Source organism: Mangifera indica, chromosome 14 (genome assembly GCF_011075055.1).
Source record: "Mangifera indica cultivar Alphonso chromosome 14, CATAS_Mindica_2.1, whole genome shotgun sequence".
Lineage (NCBI taxonomy): Eukaryota > Viridiplantae > Streptophyta > Magnoliopsida > Sapindales > Anacardiaceae > Mangifera > Mangifera indica.
The window spans coordinates 2,342,413-2,366,715 of NC_058150.1; the positions used below are offsets into that span (position 1 = coordinate 2,342,413).

General features: G+C 33.7%; 4 protein-coding genes and 1 non-coding gene across 7 annotated transcripts; 2 read left to right on the top strand and 3 right to left on the bottom strand.

Annotated features, from left to right (window-relative positions):
• The first annotated feature begins 2,700 nt into the window (after positions 1-2,700).
• On the top strand, positions 2,701-7,035 carry LOC123196138 (cellulose synthase-like protein D3). Its single transcript, XM_044610037.1, has 4 exons — positions 2,701-3,020; positions 3,189-4,013; positions 4,217-5,024; positions 5,120-7,035. Exons 2-4 carry the CDS (start codon positions 3,220-3,222, stop codon positions 6,878-6,880), a joined length of 3,363 nt encoding a protein of 1,120 aa, XP_044465972.1. The 5' UTR covers positions 2,701-3,020; positions 3,189-3,219; the 3' UTR covers positions 6,881-7,035.
• Positions 7,036-7,156: 121 nt separating this feature from the next.
• On the top strand, positions 7,157-7,228 carry TRNAQ-UUG. The gene has a single exon. It is a non-coding gene; the product is annotated as a tRNA-Gln (tRNA).
• A 1,532-nt stretch (positions 7,229-8,760) lies between these two features.
• LOC123196139 (probable xyloglucan endotransglucosylase/hydrolase protein 30) lies at positions 8,761-10,538 on the bottom strand. Its single transcript, XM_044610038.1, has 4 exons — positions 10,257-10,538; positions 10,076-10,176; positions 9,783-9,991; positions 8,761-9,435 (listed from the first exon to the last, which is right to left on the bottom strand). Exons 1-4 carry the CDS (start codon positions 10,465-10,467, stop codon positions 8,907-8,909), a joined length of 1,050 nt encoding a protein of 349 aa, XP_044465973.1. The 5' UTR covers positions 10,468-10,538; the 3' UTR covers positions 8,761-8,906.
• A 2,418-nt stretch (positions 10,539-12,956) lies between these two features.
• LOC123196415 (UV-B-induced protein At3g17800, chloroplastic-like) lies at positions 12,957-16,139 on the bottom strand. 2 transcript variants are annotated; one of them, XM_044610436.1, is made up of 3 exons: positions 15,837-16,139; positions 15,465-15,739; positions 12,957-14,041 (listed from the first exon to the last, which is right to left on the bottom strand). In XM_044610436.1, exons 1-3 carry the CDS (start codon positions 15,960-15,962, stop codon positions 13,225-13,227), a joined length of 1,218 nt encoding a protein of 405 aa, XP_044466371.1. In that variant the 5' UTR covers positions 15,963-16,139; the 3' UTR covers positions 12,957-13,224. The 2 variants fall into 2 exon arrangements, with proteins under 2 accessions (XP_044466371.1, XP_044466370.1); XM_044610435.1 differs by having other exon boundaries at positions 12,957-14,044; positions 15,837-16,138.
• Positions 16,140-16,410: 271 nt separating this feature from the next.
• Positions 16,411-22,516, bottom strand: LOC123196414 (bZIP transcription factor 16-like). Of its 2 annotated transcripts, none has more exons than XM_044610434.1 (13): positions 22,430-22,516; positions 21,639-21,748; positions 21,471-21,527; positions 21,304-21,378; positions 20,856-20,945; positions 20,688-20,747; positions 20,431-20,600; positions 19,959-20,013; positions 18,787-18,829; positions 18,407-18,696; positions 17,553-17,630; positions 17,342-17,467; positions 16,411-17,001 (listed from the first exon to the last, which is right to left on the bottom strand). In XM_044610434.1, exons 2-13 carry the CDS (start codon positions 21,708-21,710, stop codon positions 16,885-16,887), a joined length of 1,233 nt encoding a protein of 410 aa, XP_044466369.1. In that variant the 5' UTR covers positions 21,711-21,748; positions 22,430-22,516; the 3' UTR covers positions 16,411-16,884. The 2 variants fall into 2 exon arrangements, with proteins under 2 accessions (XP_044466369.1, XP_044466368.1); XM_044610433.1 differs by having other exon boundaries at positions 22,265-22,480.
• Between the last annotated feature and the right edge of the window lie 1,787 nt (positions 22,517-24,303).

Here is a 24,303-nt window from a genome sequence, read left to right on the forward strand (position 1 = left end):
TTGAGTGAAAGGGTTATCATATTCTTGCCAGGTGACATAATTGATACAATATCTTGCTTTGCTAGCTGTTGATGATCACGATGCTTTGAATTTACCAAGTCTCAATTGCCTCTAGGATTTTATAAATCTTGTTATATATTACAATTGATATATATATATATATTATAGATGAATATACCTATTCTGTTTGACATGGGAGGAGAAGAAAATTAGAAGAAGTAAGGAACAAGTAAATGAGAACCAAAATGATCCTTTTACATCCAACTAATATGTGTTGACAAGTCTTTCTAGTATTTGGTGGCATTAGTTTAGAACATATGATAAATAAATAGCCAAAACACTATTTCCCACCCACAATTTGTTGAATTGATAAATTTTCACTCTTTAATTTTAAAAAATTAGATTCTTCACCATCATTTACTTTCGTTAAATGAAAGAACAATAAAGTCATTTTGTATAGATTTTCTATATTTTTTGCTTTAAATGGTGGGTGTTTGGGAGTGCACAATGATTTTAAAAAATGGTAAAGGTGTTAATGAAATTTTTATAGGATTTTAGAAATTTAGAAAAAGTTTAGTTTTTTTTTTAAATTTTTAATTGACTAAAAAATGACAATTATATCTTAAAATAACTAAACAAAAGTCAGCCTTTTCATATATTTAAGTGTCAACATAATAAATTTTAAAACTAGTAAAAATATATTAATAATTAAACATTCATACTAAGCATTAATGATAATTCTGTAATTTTAATTGAAAAATAAATCATTTCCAAGAAAATCAAATTTAAATTTAAAGGGTGGGAATTTGTTATTTCATCAAACCTTGGGTGGAAACTTGTAATGTGGCCTAATTAAATATATAAAGTGGGGAAAATAATTATATAGCATAGACTCATTATGATTGGACAAATGTAAAAATAAAATGATAAACCTAAGTTGTAATTAAATTAAAGACTTTTTCAAGCAATGGTTGGTGAGTGACATGACATGAATATAGGTGTAAGATGATGAAGAAGGTAATTAATTATATCTTCAACTAATTAATCTCCAAAAACGGTTTGACATTTTGTTAAGACATTGTTAATGTGTCACATTCCCTAAATTAAGGTTGCATTTATAACAATCACTGCTTTCTTTTAGGTGAAATTAATTATTGATTAGCGGATAATGTGTTATTATCTGAAAAATCAACCATATTTTATTTTATTCAATTAGAAATTACAGTAATAATATAATAATAATTATAATATTAATTTTTAAATCTTAGAGAATGGACCATTAGCATTTGGTTGATAGGAATTTATCTTTTAATAAAGGTCAGACATTCCCATGTTTAATTATTTTTTTATTAAAAAAATAAAAAACAATATTTTACGTAATTATTTTAGTTATACAATACATTTACATGTGTCATCATATGAGTAAATATTATTTTATTTTTATTTAAAATTATTCAATCACATAATAAAATATACTAAGATTTAGTCTCATTTTCTTTACTTGGTTTTTGTTCTCTTTCTCTGGCGATAGTCTCCAATCAGTCGGAGAGCCGGCCTTCACCCGGGCTTGTTAACAGACGTGGTGCCATTATTTTTTAGTGAAAGGGATTTCTTCCACATTGTGAATTGATACTTGAACAGATAGCGTGTCTACCTTCTAGCATGATGTAGAACTAGTTCTCGTTTGCTATTTGTTTGACCAGTCGCTTGCTTTGCTGGGCGGGGAGGCTTTATTTGACATAACTCTGCCTTTATTTTTTTTTTCATATTCAATTCAGATGAAAGTAAATCCAGCAATCACGGCACCATTTGAATGCGACTGCCCACAGCATGTGAACATACATACATTCATCATCAAACTTTGTCAAACCGCGGCCGGGCAATTTGGTCTTCCCCTTACATACGTCCCACAACATTTCTAATCCTTCCGCCCTTTTGGGCTTATTTTCAGCTATCAATCATGTTCCTCACCGTCCTTTATTCCCCATGTTCTATTTTTCTAATCATTACTCAATACCAACTGATGGCGCCACCCGCCCCCGTTCAACTCCATGTAAAATACTGTCAACCCTGCCTTCCAATCTCAGGCTTAGCCCTCACGTGTGCCCAAAATGTTTCACCATATATATATAACGAAAAATCTCATTCACACTGAATTCTTTTTTAAAATTGAATCAACAATATACATTAATATTTCTAAATGGAAGGTCGGCGGCAGGCACATACACAATTTCTTATTTTTAAATTCCAGGAATCTAACATTAATTATTTGAAAAAATAAAATTACCTTCTCAGTAATTATCATTAATTATGTCATATATTATATCAGGAATGAATTTTTTTTAAGTATTCTTAATACTTAAATTGATATTTTAATTTTAATTTAATCCTAATAATTTTAGAATTGAATCGGGTATTAATCCAATAAAAAAATAGTTTAATCTAATCAAAATTAGATTAATTGATAAGTGGTCAAACTGATTAGTTTATTTAAAATAATATTAAAAAATTATATATAATTTTGATTTATTTAATATTAAATAAGTCTTCTTTTCCCAATTGAAAATAAATAAAAAAATATGCGTCTTACAACAGTAAACACGACAATCGTCCGGTTGTAGATAAGGAGAACTACTTCTGAATGCAGCAGATACAAACCCAAACACCGCGTAAAAGCTCCTTGAATTGGAAGTCCACACTAAACGAGTTAGACATGCTTAGCCGGCCTCTTTTCAGAGCGCTGCCGTTTCAAATCTCCTCGTAACGAAGCAAGATTCGAACTTTCCATCTTTTGGAATTCACTTTCCCAAACAAATTCATTTCAAACCCAGCTGTATATTCATTCATTCATTCATTCGTCTTCTTTACTTTTACAAACAAGCACAGCCTTAAGGTCTTTATTGAGAGCCCTTTCGCTTTCTTGTTGGTTCTTCCATTGTTAGAATAATATTATTGGTAAAAAAAAATTGTAGTGGTTAAGGATTGGAACTAACTGAGAGACTGGACTTGGTCGTTTTGAGGTTAGTTGATTTGTTCAAATTGATACGTTTTTGTATTTTTCTTCATCATTTTATTGTTGGGTGTATCGTTTTAGCTTCGAAGAAACAGTCTTCTAAGTTTGAGAGAGTCAGAGTTGTTTCATTTCTATCTCTGTATTTATCTGAACGACAAAGTCTTTATATTTTCAGTTTACTTATATTTTCTCAAGTTTCCATCTTTATGATGGCTGAAGAGAGACGGAGACAAGCAATGGCGAGAAGAACTCCCACAATTCATCATCTTAGCGCCTCCATAGACGATCTCGACTCTGAAACTGAAATCAGCAATTCGGAATATGCTACTTACCAAGTTCACATACCGCCAACGCCGGATAACCAGCCTGTATCCATGGAGTTCTCCTTACAAAAATTAAATGCTAATTCCGATAGAAGAGGAGAAGACCAGTACTTGTCTGGCTCTTTGTTTACTGGTGGTCATAATCGCGCTACACGGGCCCTTTCGAAAGAACAAGTAATTGAAAGTGAAACTAGCTTTAAAGGGTCCTTTTGTGCTGTACCTGGTTGCAACATGAGGACCATGATTGATTCACAGGGTTTAGAAATAATCCCATGTGAATGCGGGTTCAAGATTTGTAAGGATTGTTATAGGGATGCTTTGATAAATGGCAATGGGATTTGTCCGGGATGTAAAGAGGCTTATGTTGAGCCGGATTTGTCTGGGATGGCAGTGGATAACCGTAACAGGCAGGCTTTCAATTTGGAAAGGAGTTTATCGGTGGTCAAACCCACTGAGTCTCAGTTGGTAAGGAGCCAGGGTACCAATGAGTTTGATTATAGTGATTTTTTGTATGAAAATAAGAGGAGTTATGGGTATGGAAACGCTGTCTGGCCCAAGGGGGATGTAAATGGAGATGGTGAAGGCGTTGGTGGCAATACTAAACTTTTCAATGATAAGCAATGGAAGCCACTTTCGCGCAAATGGAGTGTATCAGCTGCAGTTCTAAGTCCATATCGGTATGATATAAGTTTTTGCTTTCTCCCTCCTACTCTCCGTGTTAATTTTTTCGTTCATCTTCTATCTATGCTTTGGATGATGTTTTAATTTGTTTGAGAGTTCTTGATGCTTTATTTATAATTTCTGGATTGTTTTATGTATTCTTGAGCTTCAATGTATGTTTGAAGTACTCATGCTGACTATGTTGAAAATGTTCTTTCAGGATCTTAATCATTCTTCGGATGGTGGCTCTCGGATTCTTTATTGAATGGAGGATCACCAATCCCAATGAAAATGCACTCTGGCTATGGGGCATGTCTGTGATATGTGAAATCTGGTTTGCCTTCTCTTGGCTACTTGATCAGCTCCCTAAGCTGCGTCCCATTAATCGGGCTGCTGACCTTGATGTTTTGAAAGACAAGTTTGAAACACCAAGTCCTGGTAATCCATCAGGAAAATCTGATCTTCCTGGAGTAGATGTCTTTGTTTCTACTGCTGATCCAGAAAAGGAGCCACCTCTGGTCACTGCAAACACCATCCTGTCAATTTTGGCTGCTGATTATCCAGTTGAGAAGCTCTCCTGTTATGTCTCTGATGATGGAGGTGCCCTTCTAACCTTTGAGGCCATGGCAGAGGCTGCTAGTTTTGCTAGTATGTGGGTTCCTTTTTGTCGAAAACATAATATTGAGCCAAGAAACCCTGAATCTTATTTTAATCTAAAGAGAGATCCTTATAAGAACAAAGTACGCCCGGATTTTGTTAGAGATCGCAGGCGCGTAAAACGTGAGTATGATGAATTCAAGGTTCGCATTAATGGCCTTTCTGATTCAATCCGGCGACGTTCCGATGCCTTCAATACTAGGAATGAGATTAAGGCTTTGAAGAAGTGGAGGGAGAATGATAGTGATGAAACCATTGAAAGTCTGAAGATTCCAAAGGCTACCTGGATGAATGATGAAACCCATTGGCCTGGAACATGGACGATTCCTGCTCCAGAGCACTCTAGGGGTGATCATGCAAGTATTATACAGGTATTTTTTTTTCTACAATGTCTAATTTGTTAACTTTGTTAACTCTTTAGAGATGATGACTGGCTTGATAAATGATAATGTGTTTATAACTGCAGGTAATGTTGGATCCTCCCAGTGACGAACCATTAGCAGGTTCTGTTGGTGATGGAAATTCCATGGATATAAGTGAAGTAGACATTCGCCTTCCAATGTTGGTTTATGTTTCCCGTGAAAAACGACCTGGTTATGATCATAACAAAAAGGCTGGGGCTATGAATGCCCTCGTTCGAGCATCAGCCATCATGTCAAATGGCCCCTTCATTCTTAATCTTGATTGTGATCACTACATATTCAATTCCCAAGCTTTAAGAGAAGGTATGTGCTATATGATGGACAGTGGAGGTGATCGCTATTGTTATATCCAGTTTCCTCAAAGATTTGAAGGAATAGATCCATCTGATCGCTATGCCAATCACAATACTGTTTTCTTTGATGTCAACATGCGAGCTCTTGATGGGATTCAGGGTCCTGTATATGTTGGAACGGGATGCCTCTTTCGAAGGACTGCCATCTATGGCTTTGACCCCCCACCATCTATAGGAAAGAGTGATTGCTGTGGTTGCTGCTTTCCCCGTCTCAGGAAGGTTGCAACTACTCCTGCCAGTGAAGTTTCTTCAGAAGACAGCCGGTTTGGAGTGGGAACATATGATGATGAGGAAATGAACATTGCTCTTATTCCAAAGAGATTTGGAAACTCTAGTATGTTTGTTGATTCTATCCGAGTGGCAGCATTTCAAGGCCAGCCCCTTGCTGATCATCCATCTATTAAGAATGGTCGACCACCTGGTGCTCTTACCATGCCTCGCGAGCCTCTTGAGCCGGCAACCATTGGAGAGGCAATCAATGTCATTTCTTGCTGGTATGAAGACAAGACTGAATGGGGACATTCAGTTGGGTGGATTTATGGCTCTGTGACAGAGGATGTTGTCACAGGGTATCGGATGCATGAACGGGGATGGAAATCTGTCTATTGTGTGACCAAGAGGGATGCTTTCCGAGGGACTGCTCCGATAAATCTAACTGATCGACTTCATCAGGTTCTCAGGTGGGCTACTGGCTCTGTTGAGATATTCTTCTCCCGCAACAATGCCATCCTGGCTGGCCCAAAGTTGAAGCTTCTGCAAAGAATTGCCTACCTAAATGTTGGAATCTACCCATTCACCTCCATTTTCCTCATTGTTTACTGCTTCTTGCCTGCACTTTCCCTATTTTCCGGACAGTTCATAGTTCAGTCTCTCAATGTAAACTTTCTTGTGTACCTATTGCTCATCACATTGACCCTTTGTGCCCTCGCCGTGCTTGAGATCAAATGGTCTGGAATTGAACTAGAAGAATGGTGGAGGAATGAGCAATTCTGGTTAATTGGAGGCACAAGTGCCCATCTTGCTGCAGTGCTCCAGGGACTACTGAAGGTGCTTGCAGGCATTGAAATATCATTCACTCTAACATCAAAATCCGTGGGTGACGATGCAGATGATGATTTTGCCGATCTCTACATCTTCAAATGGACATCCCTGATGATTCCCCCTCTCACAATCATATTTGTTAACTTGATTGCCATTGCAGTTGCAGTTATACGCACAATATACAGCAGCAATCCCCACTGGAGCAACTTGCTAGGAGGTGTGTTCTTTAGCTTCTGGGTCCTAGCTCATCTCTATCCCTTTGCAAAGGGACTAATGGGAAGACGAGGAAGAACACCCACCGTTGTTTATGTCTGGTCAGGACTTATAGCAATCTCTATATCTCTACTTTGGGTAGCCATTAAACCCCCATCAACAAGTACAGACATAGGAGGATCTTTCCAGTTCCCTTGAGTCCCCATTTCAGAATGGATAGATATACTGTTTTGACACATTGGCTTTCCCATTGTTTATTATAGGGGAAATTTATGTACATTGATACATCCATTCTTTTTTACACATATATGGCTTAGAAATTGAATAATAACACATTGGTTTTCCTTCTTTAATACAAATTGTGTGATGAATTCAGTAGAAATAGAAATCATATGTTTCGTAGAGTATAAATAAAAGATTTCCTCGGGGAGTTCTAATTATTTTAAATGTGTCTTCAGAAGACCCACCCAAATGGGTTCTATGGTGTAGTGGTTAGCACTCTGGACTTTGAATCCAGCGACCTGGGTTCGACTCCCGGTAGGACCTTTTTAGGTTATACAAAAGGTCGTAGTCAGCTTAAGATAAGCACAAGCCTCATTATTGATATTTAATCATAAGTTTTGTTTTTCCTATCATGAATTAATGATTGATTATGACTGATTAACCTCCCACTTAATTGTTGCAATTGGATTTTGTCAATGATAATTGTGAGTTCAATAAAATAAAATTGTAATTTTTTTTTTCAGGTACTTAGAATGAAAATTTTGATTTGTTGTAAGTAAATCAAAAATTGACATGTATGTTTTGTTGAAAAATTTTGATATGATTATCTGCATTTAATTTATAATTGATATTTATTTTATGAAATCCCCAAATTTCCAATTTAAAAAAAAAAAAAGAAAGGGAAATCCCCAAATTTGTAATAGATAAAAGAAATTTCCACAATCTCATAATTCCTTTCTTGCCAAATTGGAATGATTATTGGATAGCTTTCATTAATACCCACCAATTAACGTCATTTCCAAATTTCAACTTTATTAATTTTCCCAACGCTATGGCCCAAAGCATTTTTCCACCTAGAGTGGGATCATCCCTTTTTCGCCTGACTGTTTTAAAAAGTTAAATTATCACTCACATTATTTTTAATAATTTTAATTTTTGAAATTATTATATCTTTTTTAATTAATAAAAATTAAAAAAAATTTCTTATATAGCAAATTTATATTAAAATCTTTTCCTGCACCTCTTCTTTTAGACTCTCTTCTTCCAATGAATCCACAAAACCTTAACTATAATTTTCTCTTCGAACGATCCATCTTCAATATCGGTTTAACTTTCATAGTTATTTTTAACATTGATCTCGCCATTTATAACTCATTCTCATACCAATATTATCTTCCCAATACATATTGCATTCACCAAAACCTCTGACTACCCATCTTATATGTTGATCTCTCCTTTGTTGACTCCATTCAACATTGAATTTATCATTGGCTATTCATCTATATTCGAAAAAACCCAACGGCACCACCCTCTCGATCTACTTCCATGAAGTGGCTTAATCTTTCCCTAGCCTCTATCACATGACCTTGACGTTCTCAAAAGCTTTCATAATATGAATTGATCAATAATAATGATATGACTCCAATTATTGGCAACTAAAGTTTTTTAGACTTATAAGTTTTTAAACTTGTAAAAAGAGTTAAACTATCATTTTTAAATTGTTAATGTTTGATTAGTAAAAAGATAATTTATTTAGATTTCTTCAAAATGTATAGATGATGAATTACTGTTTTGCCCTTACTAATTATTTGATTTTACATGAGAAAGTATTTTTTATGCCATCAAAACGCGAAACAATGTTTTAAAATCAAATCTTGGGTGGGAACATATGGTTTGCACTTTCCTCAATTGATCACCCAAGTACCAAACACACCAATACACCCATCGCCCTCATCTCAACCCAATATATTCATAAACAATTTGCCTTTAATCAATTTTTCTAAAGAAATAAAAAATTATATGAAGAATCTCAAATCTCAATTCAGAACCAGCAATACAAACAAGTCCAGTCAAAATCCAACCAAACTTGACCATTCCTTCTCTATATTTATTTTTCTACCTTTCAAATACAACCAAGAGCAAGCAAACTACACCGGCTTCTTCTAATTAAAAAAATAAATTAAAACCATAACATAATTTAATTAATTTATAAATACAAAAATTACACATCCGGATTCTTGGTGGTGCTCATAACCATGGCGAATTCCGAGCGACGACTGCGTTTATGTTTTCGACTCTTATGACTTCCTCCAAACATCAATCTCCCGGTATAATTAAAACGTTGTCGTTCTGAAGGAACAATCACACATTCCGGTAACATTGTAGGATACCTTAACGTATCATAGCAATACGAATAGTACATATATTTTTCCCGAAACCACCGCATGGTCCGTCGGCTTTTTGGCGAGATGGCAGCGTACTCTTTGGCGGCCAGCTGAGTGTCCGTCTTACTACAATCTTTGAAAGGGAATTCTTCAATCGGGTCAACCGGACAACCTTCTAGAACCAGTTCTTTAAACTCTGCAGTAAACGGACCATATTTGTAGTTTACTTTGTATCTTCCACCGGAAGTTGCCCAACTTGAGGCGTCCCAAATTGTGGCATACAGAGACATCGGCTTCGATGGGAACTCACCGCCCATCGCTGGACTCCGAACAACTTCCCTTATCGGAACGTCGTCGACATAAAATCTATCACAATTCAAATGAAGAAGAGTCTACTTAGTTAGGCAGCTGACATAAAACGACTACGTATTATTCCCACCAATTATTTTTTTATCTTACCAAAAGAAGAAAACAAAATGGCCTACATTGCAGCCTAAACTTAATCAATTTTGTGTTTAATTATTAAGTAATCTTTCACATCCACTAATTGAATCAACATCAATCCCACACGCAACGCCAGCCTATACTTAATTTTCTCCATTGTGTGGCCAAAATATACTATATATAATAAGGTTTTTATATATATTTTTTAAATATGAAAACTATAGGTTATATTTGATATTGTTGAAAATTAAATTAATATATTGACGTACATAATATTATTGGCTGTCCAAAGAATGCTATAACGATGATACTCTTTGCTGGGATCAAACCAGAGCCGGTATCTTTCTTCTCTGCCACGGTGAGTGCTACCGTTACCGTAAAAATTAGTTTGAAATCTCCATGGCTTCCCAGCAACGTTACCCAAGAATTCAAAGTCTAATTCGTCGTGCGTTTTGTCAAACACATCGGCATTTGACGTCTGATAGAGAACAAAGAAAATTGAAAAAGGAAAACAAATTTAATATTGAAAAAAGAAATTGATAAGCGAAACGCTTCTACTTACATAGAAGGCTACACAAATACCGGCCGTGTAATACGAAGGCAACTTGATCATGGCGCTGAAGAATCCATGATTATACAGTTTTGATGAAATGAAACCAGCGCCTGAAACATAGAGAAAATAAATTATTTTACAAATATAATAATATTGATTGTATTTAAAACTTATACGGTTTGGATTTTACCGGAGGCACGATTGAGGATGAGACGAACGTTTCGGCCATCAGGAGAGCGAACGAGATTGCCTTCGCCGAAGAGATGAGAGTAACCGTCGTCGAAAGAGATAGTGGAAAGGTTAAAAGCCGATGAAGTTGTGAAGATTAAACTGAAGAAGAAGAAGAAGAAGCAACACAGATTTACAAGAAGGAGAGAGCAATTTGATGACGACCAAGCCATTTTTATTTTTATTTTTATTTTTTCGGATTTAATTTACATATATATACATACATACCTATCTTTCAGACTCTCTGCTTTATTTGTAGGCGATCTACAGAAGATAATTATACGGGAAAAGCAGAAGTTGGCTGCTGCGACTTGTGTGTGGACGATGATGCCCTTTCTTAGTATAAAATTTACTCACATTGCCACTAGTCGTTTTTTTAAGAACGTTTTAGGGGGGATTAATTGTATTTAAGAGTATAATTAATTGAGAATCTTTTCTCTATAAATAATAAAAATAATAAGTAAGGACAAAAAATAATCTTATTTTTTGTATAACTTATTTAAAAAATAATATTATATTACATAGTAATTCTGATATGTTTAGGATAATTTAGGTAAATAATTAATTGTAAATTATAATTATATCTTTAGATTATTTAAATCATAATACAAAAATGGGTAGATTAAATTTTTTTTGGATTTAATAATTTTTTACCTTTTTAATTTAAAAACTAAAATATTAGACGTATCGAGCATTTTAATATAAATAATTATATTTATTGAGCAACCACTATAATTATATTTACTTAATCTTAAAAATTTATTTATTTTTTCTGAGTTTATAAAACTCATAATTTTTTCTTATAATTAAACTTTAAAAATTCACTTTCCCTCCCTCTCTCTCCCCCCCTCCCCCCTCCAAAAATTTCAAGTTTAATCTCTGATAGCTACTAACCGATCTTTTATGACAAAATATGAAAAACGTTTATTGATTTTTTCCTAGAATCGTATATCGATCTTTTTCGATGAAGGATGCTGACATCGAATGAAACATCTAGATCATCTAGATTTAGATGAAGTGTTGTTTTTTATTGTTCAGATAATCATTTAAACATAAAAGATGATATTTTATCATCAAGACGATAAAAGATATCAAAATTTGATTGATATATAGTATAACCTATCACAACATTAATAAGATATTCAACTTATAAGCTCAACACTACATGTCAGAATATGAATGTGCCATAAATTGTTTTCAATGACATCATTATGTTGTCCACCACATAATCCAGAGATAATTATTAGGAATTCTACAAATATAAAAATATATTTTAATTTTTTTAATTTATTTTCAAAATATTTAAAATTATGAAATTTTGGTTTGAATATTATTTAAGAAGTTGACCAAACACTATCTGACAAAATTTTACAAATTTGGGTTGTCATGATTAGGAATGAAAAAGACCAAATAATTTGGGATAAGGTTATTTTTCTTGAGAAATATGGTATAATTAATATTTAAAATCAAATAAAAATTATTTTAATATCTTTTTACAGTAAAAGATGCTAGAAAAAACTGAATGAATTTTAAGAATTTTTTTTTTCCGATTTTAAGATTGGGAATTCGTGGTTTTAGTATTATTCAGAGTGAAAATGGGAAATAATTGATCTCCCAAAAAATTGTGATTAAGTGGGCGTAATAGTAATATAAGTGGCACTTTGAGGGTATAATTGTACAAGAGACAATTAGTGTGAAAAGATTAGAGAGAAGCCTGCACTAACACGTTACGTAATTATGTAGAAAATGTAAGGGCATTTTAAGATATGAATACACGGTTTGGAAAATAAGGGAAATTTTCCTCCCTCTGAGCCGAGAGACCGCGTCCGAGAAAAACGGCGGCGTTTGTAGCGTTGTCATGACCCCTTGTTTGCTTTCTCTAATTTCCATCATTCTTCCTCTAGTTACGTGACTAAAGTCCTTCATGTCTTATCCAATAATCTATATTTTGTAATTAAAAATAAATATTAATGTTCTTGATTTTTTAAAAATTTATTATAGCCAAAAGATTTAGTCCCACCCAAAGTTTGTTTCAATCCCGTTTTCATCCATTGGGTTATAAAAATCCACATACTTATAATTTTTTTTAATTTTTTTATTAAAGTTAAGGATAAAATCATCATTTCACAAAAAAATTAAAAAATTAAAATTTTATCTCATTTTTCTTTTAGTTTAAAAAACTAACAAATCCTCTTCACCTAAATTTTAAAAAGTCATCTTCTTCTCTGTAAGATTTTTTTTTTTTGTTTCTGATGTCTATTTCTATTTTGACTGGCAATCAGCCTTTTTACCAACTTTTTTTCCCTTGATCTTCATATGTTAGTGGCCATTTTCGTTGGACTAAAATGACATATCATAATATAATTTAATAGTTTTGAATTAGAGATCAAACAATATTCAATTATATACTAACATATAATTATTTGTGCATATAATGATACTTATAAATTAAAACCTCGGCCCTAGATTGGGTGCACAAAGCAAAGTTGAGAATTCTAGATTATATCATACGTATGAAAATTCTCAAATAAATACAAACATGCAGGCACTCAAAGTATAATCCTAGTCATATTCTCATTGATTTTGGATACTTTTGACGAAAATATAAGCTGCTATTATACGCAAAGCTGATATTCAGATTCATGATTCTTGAATACTTACATGCCTTAACAAGCACCCGGGCAAAGTGTTTATATGAGGGAATTTTTTTCTTTAAAATATGACTTTGAACTCTTTAAATTGCAGGGTCAACTACAGCTAAATGTACGGTAGTGACGTAAAGGTGGTTTGGCAAAAGGCTGTAAGGAGATAAGAATAATACTACGTGCACCAACTATACGAGTACTAATTTTTGCACTAATATTTACTTTACAATCTACAGAGCTGTGAAGATATCGATAATCGAAAAAACTCATGAAAATATATTGTCGTTAGCCTTTAACGAACGGGTATTTTGTTTCAACGTATGTTTCTGCATCCCACAGGGAAGATCCAAATGCTACTGCCTCCAACACTAGCATAGCTAATCCAGAAAACGTGAGTGCTACCACTTCATCATTAGAGGTGTCGATAGAACCGTCTTCGAGAATTCTGACATTGGGTCTCCCTAGCAGGGCTCGTGTTTGCTTTTCGATCAGTGAAATAGCTTCCTTAGACCTTATAGTTGCATATCTTTGAAGTGTCTCTGCATCCAAATGCATTACGTAGGATCTGAGCCTATATGATTTGCTGTCACTGCCATCCATGAAACCAACAACATCACCATTACCATCATTGTCAGGCTCGATTCTGATCAAGGAATCTGGTTCCCAGAGCCGGTTCTCTGGAGATGGATTTTCATATCTTGCCCTGTTTTCCTTGAATCCTTCAGGAAATGTATTCATAGTTCTCTCAAGTTGAAATCGTTGATCAACTCTTCTGAGGAAGTATCCATACATTATAGAAGCTGCATACAACTTTCCTAGTTTGATTTTACTAATCTCAACAATAGTATCAAGGGGACCAACCGTTCGCTCCCCAAGTACTAGAGACAAGTGGCTCTGTATCATCTCAAAAGCTTCAGGAGAATGAACAGATTCTAGTTTTTGTTCTTGGTTTGGCCAAAAATCCACTCGCCCAACAGGACCAGCGGTTGCTGTTATTTTAGGAATCATTGAAATGTCATTTTCAATAAATTTCTGCACAATCAAGCAGTATATTATCTCCTCCAATGTATTCCGTCTTTCCTTCTCTCTGACTTCAGCTATTCTTCTACAAACCAAGGCTTCTATTAAAATCGCTATTAAGCAATGTTAACCAAAACATTTAGAAATTTAAAGTAGAAAAGAATTAAGCTGATAAGTCCAAATCAAACCCCTAAGAGCACATCAAAATGAAGCACAATCTAAAATCCTTGGGTAAAACTGAAAGCAAAGGCACTCTTAAGTCTTATATATGGCCTTTCAGCAGAATACAATATCATCTACTTCATGGAAGGTTCTTATTCAGCATAAGCTGGTACTTTTTCATTTCTGTCTCATTCCAACATTATTGCATCTCATATAAACCTTTCGCAATCCCTTTCAGTTAATGTTGGTTCATATTTTTCTAGTTTCCCCTCGATATATTTTCCTCTTCTCTCAATTTCTTCCTCTTCCCATATTTTCTGTCTTACCATCGAACATCAATTCTGTTACAATTGATGGAGTCTTTGTTAAGGGGGTTTAGGTCTCCTAGTCAAGGTCATGGAAACAATTAACCGGTGCATTGAAGCTAACCTTAATGTGCACTGCATTAGAGAGTAGATATATATATATATATATATATATATATATATATATATATATATATATATATATATATATATATATATATATATATAAATTTAGTCATTTCTTTATAATTTATCCCAAAAGTTTCAAGGTCACATGATCCACTTGCGTATTTTCTCTATAATTGAGGAAGACTGTGGTATTTTACAGATCTGATGCATTCAAACTAAGAATGTCTCTTATGGAATACAATGGTCAGAAACATGAGAAACCTTTCTTTTAGGGTGAGAGGATTGCAGGTTTTTGTCCAACTCACAGAAACCAGCTATAAGTTTCCGAATTTCTGTAACTTGGGAAGGAAACCAATTCTTTACATGTATCTAAAATGATACCTACCGTAGACAATTTACTTTAATAAACTAGAAATCAGACTTTGGTAAACAAAAAACATGTTTAAGGACTTAAAAAAATGTATGTTGAATTCTTCAAGGTTCTAGATGAATTCGTGGTACCAACTACTAAACCCACCACACACACACCACACCCCCCCCCCCCCCCCCCCGCCCCACACCAAAAAAATTTCATTTCCACCACACCGCACAACATGAGAAAAGTCATAGCAAACCTCTCTATGCAAAGATAATCTGGTATTCTTGTCTCAATGTCAACACAATCCACCACGCCAATGGAAATCAATTCAATTAAGCCTTAGTCTAACTGCACGGCGTGACTATCAAATTGTCTCCGATGTGCATTCTTTACTTGGAATTATTAGCTTTACAAGGCAGAAGCCAAAGGAATCATGCAAGTGACATCATATTCGTAAGTAATGTTGCGAAAATACTTCATGCTCCTGATACACAAACATTCACATAAAAGCAAACAGAATGCTTAAATAAAAGGATTGATATTGAACTCACTTGTAGAGAAGATCTTTGGAAGAAGCATCTTGTCTCTGAATACCTTTGTCAGTTAGAAGGTTGCCGAGCTGCTGATCTATAGCAGCAGGAAGTAAATGCGGATGCGTCTGCAATATCTGCGCCAAAAGCTGGCCGACAGGAGATTCAAAGCGAAGAGGAGCAATTGGCACCAAATCACCACTCGAATACTCCGACGCTGCTCTCACAGTTAAGCCTCTTCCTCGGCACTTATCCGCTCCATTTCCAAGCTTCGGAATCCAGAACGAAGAACATCTCTAAAACAGAATTCAGAACCAAAAATTAAAAAAATAATAAAGGAAAAAAGACGTTACAAAAAATCGCAATTAGTAAGAAGCTTAAGCTTAAGCTTACTTTGAGAAAGCAAGGAGAAGAACCAGAGAAGGAGAGTGAATGGAAGGTTCTGAAAGAGCGAGAAGTCCTTGAAGTACAAGGACTCAAAATCAAAACCTCGCTGACCTGTAATCCTGTTAATTTCATTCTTCTTCTTCTTCAACTTCAGCCACCGGCTGTTACTACTTTTTCTCTTGATTTGTATGGTTGGCTTTGGATATTTCTGCAGTTTCGTGAATATTTATAGATTTGCCTACTTTGCGTCGTCGTTTCTAGTGAGACTTCGTTTTTATAATATAAATAACCCACTATCTGTGCATCTGATTTCTGTTTGGTTGATCGATCAATAAAATTATTTGTGTCCGTTTTAGATATATAAATTATATATCATTATATAATTAAATAATTTTAAATTAAAAATAAAATAACATCAAATCATATAAATACACATATAAAAGTAGTTCTATGAAAAATACTCCTCTCCCTTTGGAAGAGAAACGTTACATTGGTACATATGCTATTCCATTATTCTGCCATCAGGCTTATGATAAAGTTTCAGAGGAGCATTTTGTCAACTTGAATTATCAACTGAAAATACAGAAGTAAAAGCGAGATACATCATCCCAGGAATTATTGGAGTTATTACATTTATCACATTAAGAAATGGGGAAAACAAGATGCAGAACAGGTACAACATTGTTTAAACTTTGGTTCAATCCTTTCGAGTCACAAATTCATCATCAACCATTCGTATTCATATTTTCATTACAGACCAATCACACTTAGAAATCTTGCTTGCTACTACCACCCTCTTTTTAAACAGAGGGGGTAATGCGAGAATTTCAAACTCCACATATCATCCCAGGCCTTCATTTTGTAAAGAGAGGCTCAACTGGGAATAAGGGATGCTATGAGAGAAACACCACATCCTACAAGGCTACAACTATCCAAAAAAAGGGTCAGCTTTGATAAAATTTAAGCTACATTCTATGCAAAACAACAACTTTCTGTTGCTAAGTGGTTAGGTCATGATCTTGGAAAGCGGCAGCAAGGCGAGCCAGCCACAGTCCTAGTGACCACTCTGTGCCAACTCAACCTGTCCTGTTTGTTGTGTATCATTGCTCAAATGTTGGTCATTCCTACCTGACCTTAGATCTTCCTGCCCGGGAACTTCCCCCAGTCGCTCCTGTATAATTACCCACAATTTAATAACTTATAAAACATATTATATGCAAGCCAAAACTTTGCAGTTCTTGAGTTTCTTGTATTCCAACTGAATTGAATTGTAACTATACACTCTTCCTATACTTATTCATCTTAACCAACTTATTACAAAGTTCTCTGAGGTGAAAAACATGGTGACAAAATCATCACGAAACAGGGCTAAAGTTCTATCATTCCATTTAACATCCATGGACTCTTTGCACTGCATATTAACCAATTAGTGTATTTAGGTTTGCAGTGCAGGAAGAGAACAAGGTGATGATTGAGGAAAACAGACATCATAGATCATGATCACACATTACCTTGAGAGTCGCATTCTCTGCAAGAAGTTGCTCATACTTGCTCCTGATTTGATTCACTTCTGATTTTAGATTGGCATTTTCCTCTTTCAAAGCTTCAGCACGCAATGCCAGCTCATCACATTCCGCCTGACTCAAAGTTTATATGTGGTATTTGAGTCAAAGAGCCACAAATTGGTACAGATATCAAGCAAGTCCAAGGACACATAATTACCTGCTTACGTAACCGGGACCGCCGCGCAGACTCTCTGTTGGATTGCTTCCTTCTTTGTCTTTTAAGCTCTCGATCATCCTAAATCCAAAAGACACAAGTTATGCCAATATGAAAATCAAATTAAAATAAATAAATACATGTGTAAAATATATATATATTTTCATTCTTTTTAGCTCTTATCTGAACCCTGACATTTTGATAAGATACAGAAACCTAACAGAAATCAAGCTGCAAGCAGGGAGGATAATGAGAGGGAGAGAGAACACAATCCAGAACTGTAATTCCAATAGGAACAACATTTTGAATGAAAGTTCATAACAATTAAATATAAGAGGTGATAACATAGATAAATCACTCAACAACTTGGAGAAAGTTGAAATGTAAAGATAGTTGAAAACTACTCAAATGAGTTAATTCTAATAAAAAATGACTTGACAGATGAAACCGAGTTATGTTAGTTTATGAATTACAAGATCTAAAAACCAGTGACTTATAACATCCATAAAATTTTGGGATTGATTTTGTGCATGAACATAAATAATTGGACCACAATTTAATCTTACTTGATACCCACCAAATATAAAAGTGTTCACTGCTTTACTAGTCAGCCCCTACTTTTGGACATTATAAGGAACAATAACAGAAAGAGGTGATATAAAACATTTAATATCAATTTTGCACGAAATTCAAATGTCTGACAAAAACACTCAATATTCTGAATTTTTCATATTACAGTAACAAACTTTCTTCTTACAAAGTTAACTCAACAGAAGACATGAACAACAATCAGAAGATAAATAATAAACAATGACAATAAAGCAGATTAATTTAAAATGAAAAACAACTGTATTGACCTGTAACCAAAGCTGTGACTGAACATTGTCCCGTGACCCAGCAGTAACTATTCCTCCAGCAACAGGAGTAGAAGGAACCTTGCCTCGTATCGCAGACATATTGGATGAAGCTGCAGCACCCCAGTAATCCATGCCAATATTTAAGTTTGTTGTAGGTCCAGGAACAGTTCCAGGAGCAGCAGCAGCTGAAATTGGCATCATGGCCATTGTTTGATTCACCATTGGATAAGGTGTATTTGGTCCTCCATTTTGAGAACCATTAACAGAATTTCCATTCTGAGATGCTTCACCTGAAAAAGAGACAGTACCAAGTTTTTTCATTGATAAATAGATATAAACACCAGAGATTAAATAAAGAAAGAATGATACGATTGTTTAACCTTCCACAGAGTCTTGCCTGCACCCTGACTTCATCTGTGAGCCCTACAAAAACCAATGGTATTTTATATAAAATGGCATTCTCTACCCAGAAAAGAGGAATGTGACAACTGTGTGGAAAAAGGTGGTCACAAGATGATGACAGGCATAAGAACTGATAAATGGCTACCTCTAGCATCAGCATATATTAGAAAGCTTTCAGTAAGAACACTTTAGGCTGTCCCTCAAACTGAAGCAGCCCTAAAACCCCTCAACACCCAGAGCTTCATTGTAACATTTTGCATACAGAAAGGTCATAATCCTACGTTCTTATACCTCAAGCCATGAGATACAATCCTAAAATTCTTCTCTCCCTTATCCCTTTTTCAAGCTATTTTTTTTATGAAGATTTGAGCCAAATTCTAATATCACACATTTTTTGTAAAACTGTTTTACGAACAATTCATGAAGCTTTCACATGTAGAAACATTAACTCTTGCTTATAACCTCTATCAGCAATGACACAAGTACTAAATATTATTCAATGTCAAAGACAGGATGAGTTTCTAAAGCCAGGACACAATTCCAAAACTTATGTCAGTTTCTTCATAAAAGAGCATCCAAAACATTTTGGTATTAAATTCAATAACTTTTGTCTTCAAAGACTACGTGGATAAAAGATGTCAAAGATCTAACTTCAAAAATGTTTTGAAGTTATAAATCAAATGCAAACAATCCAAAGCACCAGCTCATAATTATATTTGAGTTGCAAAGCAGCTGGCCAGAAGTACACATGATCTGATAATGTCACAAATTAGCAATGCCATTGCGCTTTTCCATTTCAGTATGTGGTATAACTGTAGTGTGAATGAAATAAGTTTTCCCATTTCAGTAATTGGTATAACCGAAGTGTGAATAAATTTAGTTTTTAATGCACAAGCATTTATCTAGTACTGAGTTATATTTTGCCTACATTTGAAATTTGAATGTTCACAGAAATGCCTCCTTAACTGGATCAACTGCTACCCAAAATCTTAACGTCACCAATGTGCTTGACTAATAATTGATGGGAGCCATAAACTCATAATAATATGCAATTTATCAAGTGGTGGATGGATGTCAAAAGCTTGGTTCCAACCTGACTAAACCAATAAAAAACAGAAACAATGAACTAATTGAATCAAAGTACACTTACATTTTGAGAATTGGCATCACTTCCTTCACTTGTACCTTCACTTGCACTCCCTCCACTATATATCCAGAATTATTCCAATGTCAGATAATTACCAAGTAACAAGATGACACAGTGGCGATGAGTTGCTAGTAGTATTAAGTTATAAGTAATAGATCTTGCACAATAAGAAAACAAAATGAACTTTTACAAATTTCTAGAATTTGTTATGCATCATGACTGGCAAAGCAATAAAGAATGACAAAGGAATGAGATTCAATACACAGATATTAAACTCTTCTAGAAACAGATGTTTCAACAAAACCTTTCTCCCTCTTCAGTCTTCAACACAATTCATAAGAATAGATAAATGCATTCAGTAATACCACAAACCAGATGCAGAGGTTAAGTCCTCAAGACCTAATACACATTAGGCATTAACCAACCAACAATACATATCACATCTATACAAGTACTGCTACATATACAATAATACCTTTTAGAATAGGCTCCATTAGCAGATGCTCCTGATGTTTTACCAAGTTCATTATTCTTCCCAGAGATCAAATTCAAACTACCCAAACTTCCTTTTGATCTTTTAACGGGCAACTTTTCCTTCACATCAGATGGTTTACCATCTGCTTCCATGCTTCCTGGAGTATTTCCCTACATAGAATCCTATAAATTAGTTTTAAAGCAGGCATACAACAAAAATATGCCTTTTGGGTAATAGAACAGAAAAAGGAAACTCACAGATGCTTCAATGATCCCATTTGGGGAAGGCATTGCAAAAGGACTAAAAGGATAAGATCCCTGCATGAGACCCAAATATGTAATATAAGGTAGCGAATAAAAATATAAACACCCAATGACAAATGATGATCTGGAATCTGAAACTAAAGCATTATGGGAAGAAATTACCGGAGGAATGGATGGATGGGCATATATGCCGCCATGGGGATACATTGCAACATATGGATGTGGTGGGGTAGCATAGGGAGGAATAAGATGCTACAACATAAACAAATATAATTAAAAAAAAAACAGAAAATTTTAAGGTTGTTTATCATCATTGCGGATAATTCCTATCCCCTCCACCCCAATGACATAGTTAGACAGGTGCCGGCAATTCACTTGTTCCCTTCACCAAGTTGATGTCGGCATCAACACACAAAAAGATCTTTAAGAGATCATCTAAAATAAAACTCAAAGAACTGCACACTAAACCTCAAAGAACTGCACAATAAACCTCAAATGTTACTCTTTAAAGTAAACTACATACCCATTGCACTATCATAATACATTAGCTGAAGCTCAATTATCATCATAAACTGAACCTAAAGATAATACAAAATACATATATATATACCTGAACCCCCCACATGTATGGATGAGCTTGGGGACTTGACGCCAAAAATCCATGAGGAGGTATAGGAGAATATGCCTGTTGATAAAGATGCAACCACACCAGATTACAATTAAACAAAGACTTGAAGTGAAACAGAAATACTGAAGTCCAAGATCTTCCTATCGAACCTGAAATCCGGACCAGTCTGGATTCACAGTGCCAGCACTAGTAGTTGCAGTCGGCTCCTGAAACCATGATAAATAAACATCAATACACAGGAAAGAAACACGTGTGAACAATTAGGAACTTAAGGCAACAACAATGCACTCAAACACACAAAAAAAAATGCAGTAGACCTGTGTGGTAGCAGTGGGCGGTGTCTTTGCTTCCTTTTCTTTAGCTTGCTTATCCACCTCACTGCTGCCCATGACTATTTCACCACTTCTCAATAAATCCTCAAATCATCCTACAATGGCAATACACCATTATTCATATTACAATTGCCATGTTTCATCCCTATCTCTTCATATAAAATAACTAAAATAACATCTTAAATGTAACTGGTGCAAAGCTAACGAAATGAACAGCTACCAAATCCAAAATTTAAAAGTTTTAGCTAAAGTACACATCTAATTATGGAATATTGCTGCTTTAATCACCAGATAAAAGTAAAAACTTTTCATTCTCAAACCCAAACAGAAGAAAACACTAATAATACTTTACAAAAGCAATACAACTATTAATACACAGAAGAAACCCAAAAATACAACTCCTAAAATGCATAAAAATTTCCACTTTTTTCTAACGACACAATCAGATTCCTGAATTATGAAACGAAAACCCTATAAGAGAACAAATTCAAACTAACATGCATGTAATGGAACTTCAACAGGAAATATAAACATAAAACTGATAAATAAAGGAAAACCCAGATAATTAACAGATGGAATCATGAAATTAACATAAATAAAATTCGAATTACCGAAATGGACTGAGAAAGGTAAAACGAACGTTTTCAAGCTCAAATTGAGCAAAAATTATTAGATAAATCGATGGAGAAGCTTGACAAGAACAAATTAGAAAAGATCATAGAAGATCAAATTAGATTAGGGTTTGTTTGGTCTTAGGAAAGAGTAAGAAGGTTTACGGATCGGATTCTGCGGGTCGTCGTACGGTTAGTCGCTTTCTCTTCCATATAATCTGAATACTTAAAACATACATAATTTTATTATTTAATTTTATTATATATTATATTAAAACTATATATAGCTTTCGTTTTTTAAATATATTATCTATAATTAAATAATTTTAAATTAAAAAAATAATACTTAATTATATAAAAATATATTAATTAAATAACAAATTAAATATCTTAAATGATAACTTAAATAATAAAAAAAATATCTTATATATAAAAAAATATAAGTTTAAATCTTCTTTAATAATATATTAAAATCAAAATTTTAATTTATTTAATTCAATAGTTATAAAATTTGTTATTATCTAGAATTTGTTTTATTCTATATAATGGGTTTAGTCTCATTATGATAATTTAATTCAGATAAAAATTTTTATTATAAAAGAAAATAATAATAATTAATTAGATAATCAAAAGTCAAAATATATAACATTATTCATGTTATAATGGTAATTGTCAAATTATTATTCGAAAAATACAAAAAATTTGTTCGAAATTATAATCATTTGTATAAATTTTAAATATTATTTGAATTATATTGATTAATCTCATGATTTGATGATCATGGGATATAAATTGTAATGGATTTGTATTTTTTATTTATCAAGGAGAGAAGAAAATCAAAGTGGTAATGAATTTAATTAATAAATAAAATAAGGCTATAATTTTCGTTTATTTGGAAGCTGGCGTGTATTCGGTGGTGACTGGGCTTGGTTACTCTATGGGCCTGCAGGAATTTTTTATTAGAGAAAAGCTTTGGAAATTTATCATTTTGTAACAGGCCTAAACACTTCTTCCCACTCAAAGAATAGCAAAAACCTGATGTACTAACTATCCTCTAACTTTTAATGATCTAAATATTTATTTATAAAATATTTTTTATTAAAATTAAAAATATAATAGTTATTTATTAAAAAAATAAAATTTTATAATTTTTTTTTTAAGTTTAAAAATTTTTCAATTTTTTCTCTACTCAAAACTCGAAAAATGACAATTTCCTCTTTAGGACTCTTCACGATGATTCATTATCTCCAACCTCCCTCCAATCTTATCTCCGCTCCCTATCTCTTTCCCTTTGCTCTCGGACGATGACGGATTGACAAAAAAATCCAGTAATTCAAAAAAATTGAGCTAATTCAAATTTATCATTTAAATTGAGCTATTCAAAAAAATAAAAATATAAAAGCTAGAAAAAGTCCACTATATTTCTATGTAATTGACACCATTGTATCTCTTAAAGACGTTAGTGATGATTAATCTATCAGCTATACCTTATTCTCCACCTGCCTAAAAATTGCAATTTAAAGCCACCACATAATATATATAATGAAATGAAGCTTATAGAGATTAAAAAAAATCATTAAAAACAATAATCTCACTTTATTATATAAGTAGTGTTATATACACAAATAATAACGTGTAATACCCTCAGATATATTCTAAGGATATTTTTATCTTTTGACCATACTTTGAGATATTTTCTAGTTTTAAATATATATATTTACATGTATGTGTTTATATATATATATATATATATATATATATATATATATATATATATATATATATCAAGAGAGAAAAGATAAAAAAAGAGACTTTATGTCTTTTTCCATCATCTTCTCTCGTCCATTCCAAAAGCTCAGCCTTCTTTATGCTATTTTCTTTGTTTTTTGAAAAAAAATGGAGGATTTGAAAGACAAAGTAAGGAAAGAAAAAAGAGGAAGCACTTTGGAAGCTTTGGTAACCAAAAGATCTCATTTTTTTCTTTTAATTATGTTTATATATATTGAATGCATGTTATATGAATATGTTAATGTGTTTTG